Source organism: Taurulus bubalis, assembly GCF_910589615.1.
Source record: "Taurulus bubalis genome assembly, chromosome: 2".
NCBI classification, from domain to species: Eukaryota; Metazoa; Chordata; class Actinopteri; order Perciformes; family Cottidae; genus Taurulus; species Taurulus bubalis.
In genome coordinates, this window is record NC_136590.1 from 34,879,465 (window position 1) to 34,885,478 (window position 6,014).

Consider the following 6,014-nt stretch of genomic DNA (forward strand, 5'->3'; position numbering starts at 1 on the left):
AACTCACTTTTTAGCAGTGACACATCAGCACAACGCCACCGCAGATGGAAAAACACAAAAAGCAGGAAACTTACCAGATGCTGTTCATTAAAGACAAAGTCCATCCGCTCTCCTTAAAAGTTCAGCAACGTGGTTGTACAGTTTATCGGTGCGCTTCAGTTCCAGCAACATATGGCCATGTACTCCCAGCGTACTGACACACTGACCAATCACAGCATACGTTAATGGTAAACTATAGAATAGCTCAAACTTAATTATATTAATTGGTTAATTATAATTGGTAATTATATTTTAATTATATATACATATATATATATATATATATAAAAAATATATATATATTTTTTTTTAAATAAAAAATACAAATTTAAACTTTGTGATTCTGTTTGGGCCAGCAGAGAAGGCTTAGCAAGCCCTGACAGCCCGCCACTGCTTTTTAGACAAAAACAAAAAAGGCACTTGGCACGTGACAGTAAAAAATAGTTTTGATTTCTGTTAGTTACAATGATTATTTTGTTCCCCCTCATCACAAATACTACTAAGAACAGATGTAAAGAGTTAAAATGTGCTATGTGTGATTTGAATAAATATCCGTTAGATTATATTTCCATTTTGTCTTTCTTTTGTAATTATGGTGATAGGTACATTCATGTGACTTCATTGCAGCATACATACTCTGATAGCCAAGCTGGTTTAAAACAAATGATGTATAAAAAAACAATGGCTTAGACCGTAGGGGGGCATTATTAGATAGGCCTTCTATTTTTGCGCTGTTTCCATTATGTACTTGGATGCCGCTACATTTCAAAGGGAATTATTACTGTTACTAAAACAGTATTTAAAAGTTAGGATTAGCTCCATCTCCAACTTTGAAATGCCACTTTAACATTATGTCTCAGTAACAATAACCTAGTAATATAATGTCATATTATAACAACACACACAGGGGCTATTTTTCTGTGCAAATACTTTACGAGTTTAAGACTTTCAGTATGTGAACATCAGTGCAGTTCATGTAAATGTTCTATATGAATATAACAGCTTTATTTGAATGTTGTTTTTTATCTGATGACATAAAAAGCAAGTCAGATTCAGAATCCCATTATTTAATGCAGTACATCGCAATGTAGCCCATAACAACAGGGTTTGTGACACAGGAATCACACAGCAGCCTAAACGACATCCTTACAGTGGGAAGAGAAGGGTGCCACTGAAGGTGTTGTGGTTATCGCTATCGTCATAGAGAGAATACGTTGATGGGAGAACCAGGTGAATTTCGTCTCCTGCCACCAGCTCCAAGATAACAGAGTTAGTGAAATACTTATAAAGTTGTTCTTCCTTCCACTCCACGTTATACATGATCCTTTGGTTGTTCTTGTACACATATACACCCATGAGGCCTGTGTGGTTAGCACACACAGTGAACTGGAGATAGTAGACCCCTTTGACTGGTGCTGTGAAGGAACCTACGGAGAAAATGAAAAGCAATAATTATTGATTTATACAAACTTACATGTCCATGTGTCCTGAAGTATTACCTGTAGCTGGACTGTAAGCATTGCCGATGTTGGTGAACACCTTGCTGTATATCAGTGTGATGTCTGCGTTGTTTGGTCCAACATATCCCGCATCAGTCAGAGCTGTGTAAAAGGCCACCTTTGGTTTCTCTGTTAACACAAAACAAGTCAATGTATCATCAATCATTAAGCTTAACCTGGAGCTCGCAACAAGTCCATCCATCCATGGATACACTTCTCACCTGCAATTTTTCTTTCCAACTGGTCCATCCTGGACTTTTTAAAAAGAATTTCACTCTCACTGATCCTCAGTCTGGTCTGTAAGTCTGGAGGGGATGCAACGGGAGAGAGTAACAGAGCAGAGCAAACAGAGCACAACAAATTATATGCAATAGCTTGACTCCCATCTTTTGACCCAATCCTCAAAAAATATATTTGAAACACTTCAATCAAACTGTAAAAGGACAACATTATGAACATTCAACAGGAAGAGTAACCCGTCTTTACCAGAAGTGTCTCTCTGCAGCAGCTGAAGGTCCACCCTAAGCTCTACCACCATGTCCATCAGAGCCCTCACCTCCGCACTGATGTCAGTGGTTTGCTTTGTGGTCTGCTCGATCGATTCGTCAGCTGTGTCTCTTGGAGCTTTGTCCTGAAACTCTCTGATCTCACCCACCTCGGCGAAACCCTCCCCCTGAGCCCCTGGCCCACACAGACTGAGCAGCACCAACAGCAAACCAAGAACAACCCTCATTGTCCAGTGTTAAGTGCAGTGGTGCAGTTGAACTGTTTTATATAGTCTCCAAATATTCAGCTGGCTGAACTAATGAGAAAAACAACATGTGTTTTTGTTTGATAGTATGGTTCAAGGCCTCTGGTGCTGGTGAGAAAATACAAGCTGCATACTGTTGGAACAATTTTACTATAAAACCCTCTCATGTAGGCACAGCTGTGAATACACTCCGTTTATTAATACACACAGAGACAAACACTCAAAGAAACTCACTTATCAATTAATGCTGAGGCCTTTTACTGTGATTGAGGATTAGCTGATGAAATTCAGAGAAGGGAGTAAAACTTTTTTCTTCTCTCTGATATATTACAAATAATAAAAAAACTGGCCTCTGTTAAAACACTGTGATAGTCTTTAACATCTTATGATTTTTTTGATCATATTGTAAATTATTTGTTGAACCATTGAAGCCCGCAGAAAGTCAATATGGTCTCCATGGCCCTCTGGTGGTAACCCAAATACATAAACTCAATCTGGACAAAGCTAAGTCATTTAGGTTGCTGAACTATGGCCAGGGGTCCTAGGCCATAGTCATGCATTCACTCACACTAGATATGAGATCTCATTATTTTCTGGTGATCCAAAGTACTAAACAACAAAACCTGAAACAGTACCATTCATAGGCTGTAGAGACCAACACTAGATATTATTATGGCTGTAGTTTATTTGACAAAAACTCTCATAAACATTGAGCAAACTGTCAGTATCTTCCACCATGTTTACTTTGATTTAGATCCAAATGCAGGTAAAATAACACATTTATAGAATTCTGTTTTATTGATGAAGGTCGCTCTCCTGTTGCTTTTTGGGTGTTTCATTCGAATATTTTCACTGTTTATGTTCACGTGTATGAACTGTTCATTGAAATAAAAGTTGACAATTGAATTAAATATCCAAACTTGACTCAAGACTTCAATCAAATGTATAATTATTGAAGCTCATATTCTCTCACTGTGAAAAGTCACACGGTTTGTAAACATGTTTTGATGGAGAAATAAATGGTTTTCCAGAGTGGGGTTTTATTCAAACAAATAAAGTATTTTCAAAATCCGTGTCCATGTGTACCAACACTTAATTTAAATAAAATCCTTCAATGTTTTTTACTTTGTCATTCAAACCCTTTTTCTCAATTATAAAGACGCTTTCATGACTAATGGGTTGCTTGGGCTTAATCGAACCTGTTATCTGAATCTTTCTGCCGAGTCACAAAGTGCATGCTTCATATTCAAATTACACTTTTAAATTGATTAATGTGCAGATATTAATGCATTAAAGACACAGTAAACAGACACAAGTTACACCTTCATTTATCACATGGTTCTCATGTTTATACAATCATTTTCTATCAGGAATAATTGACTGCATATCCACAAGATAGTGTACACATATAAGAATCTGAAGTGTTTTTTTCAGATGCCAAGTATACTGCGACATACCTGAAGCACGAATATTGTTCAAAGTGAAACAGATACATTTAGTCATTAACGTTTTAAGTCTAACATTTACATTACGAATGAAGCTCCACAACTTTAACGTTGGGTTCGTAAGAGACTGACCTTTCCAAAAGATGAGTAAAATTAGTTATGTGAACATTTTGTATCCTCTTGAGTTGTTTTGTACCTTCGGTGTGATCTCACGCCTTTGTTGTTGTGCGATGTGCTATAGTTGTAGCTTCCTATAGAGGTACACAGCACCAGATATATAGCCGTTCTCCTGCTCCGACACCGCTCTCTCCCAGTCCTCTACCTCAGTGACCTCCAGACAAGTCCAGAGCCCTTCATCCTCCATCTGCTTCAGCTCACGCTCCAGGGCAGCTTTGTATTCCACATTTTCTTGATTATTTCTGGTTGTCATGCAAACGTGGCCACCTAGTGGATTCAGGTCATCGTCATTGTTTTTGATTGATTAAAATTCACAGACAGTGAGGAGATACTGATTCACAACCATGAATCAGAACGCAACAGAGGCAGCATCAAACCATGAGACATATTCTCACCTGGTTTGGTGGCCATGCACAACTCTCTGACGACACCAACCGGTACCTGACCAGCACTGAGTGCTCCAACGATCACAACCACGTCAAACAAACCTGCAGGAGGAAGTGAAAGGTAGAGGATGATAAGACAGTTTACAGTAATAGTGAAAACAACAGGAACGATTGGGAGTATTAAATAGCCATAATAATATCATGAAAGACAAAATATATTTTTTAAATAAGTCAACAAAGTCGCCTAACCTACCCCGCTTGAGGATCACCAACTGAACCACAGAGACGAATGACCCATGTGACATGACTTAAACCATAAAATTACCCTTCTGGACCGGTAGTGGCCCCTGCCCCAGCATGGACTGCTTCAGGTCCTGGTACAAACCGCTCTCTCTGGCCAACGTCAACATCGCCTCGCTTCCATCAATCCCCACAAAATGTCTAAATCCATGTTTTTTCATCTGTATAACACAGACACATGTGGTACTGGTCAAATCAATTGAACATTGAAAACAATTTAACATTGAAACTAAAAACTAAAAACTTTGTTTTGTTCTAATTTGCAAAAACATGAAGGGAAAAATTGGAAATAAAGGTTTTTATCTAAACATGAAACCATAAGTAAGGAGAGAGGACATTCACTGGAAATATACATCTAAACTGACAGACCTGACATCAACACAGAAGTCATATTTCATAGAACTGAATATTTTTAGTCTGGTAACTCTTAACTCTTTTTTTCTTTTCAAACATTCAATTACGTATTACTGTGTCAATCATGTATTGTGAGTTACCTGTTTGGCCACGAGTCCTGTACCACAGGCCACATCCAGCACTACAGCTGCTTCACGATCACCGCTGAAATGGGAGGAGATGCTGTTTGCAGCCAGACTTGGCGCACGGTACTCCAGAACAGCCACATCCTACTCAACCCAGTTAAAAAATAAAGAACAGTGGCTTTAAGGACAGATAAAGAAGGTATACACGAGCAATCTACATGCGGCTAGTTTTAAAAAAATTAGAAGACATCTTTTTAATGTCCCCCTGCACAATAATATCAGTTAAACCAATCATAAAACTTAACTGGAGGACCAAAACACACTGCCTATATGTTTGCGTATATGATCTTATACTTTCATAAACTCACCTGATCATAGTTCTCTGCCCAGGAGTTGTAGAAGTTGACCTTTTCTCCTGAAGTGGTGCTTTCATGAGCTGATAAGATAGTGGCTTTCACATTTTCAAATGTGTTACTGGCAGCTTCCATTAGGCTATTGGCAAACCTGTCCAAAGAAATAAATAACAATATAGACAATATAGTGCATGGAAATTGCATGACAATTGTAGCTCAGTAGCTACTCCACACTGTGCAACTACTAGAAACTGGCTGAGTTTCTTTTGCTTAATGCTATTTTAGAGAGCAATGGTCTACGGTTATAAAATATACATTACACAAAGAATGAACACGCATGGTAGTGAGAGTTACCAGCCTTGTTGGTTGTCTTTTCTTGTAATTTCTTCTTCAATCGGGTATCAAATTGGTTCTCCTAACTGTTTCTGAAATACAAACTGTGTTTGTATTAGGAGCGTGATGTGCCAAGAAAACAGGGTAGTGTGTAGAGACGAGATTCCGCAGGTAGAGCTGGAGGGAGGTCGCTGCAGAGTCGGACTGCGGTCGAAAGGTTATGAAAACCTCATGAAGTGAAAGATGTAAAGG

At 38.5% G+C, this 6,014-nt stretch overlaps 1 protein-coding gene across 1 annotated transcript; it reads right to left on the reverse strand.

The window, feature by feature from the left end:
* Nucleotides 1-3,792: 3,792 nt before the first annotated feature.
* On the reverse strand, nt 3,793-5,564 carry mettl27 (methyltransferase like 27; the record flags this gene model as incomplete). The annotated part of the gene is made up of 5 exons (XM_079238105.1): nt 3,793-4,178; nt 4,307-4,399; nt 4,623-4,758; nt 5,092-5,220; nt 5,445-5,564. The coding sequence occupies 5 exons, from the start codon at nt 5,562-5,564 to the stop codon at nt 3,970-3,972; spliced, it is 687 nt and encodes a 228-aa protein (XP_079094231.1). The 3' UTR covers nt 3,793-3,969.
* Nucleotides 5,565-6,014: the final 450 nt, after the last annotated feature.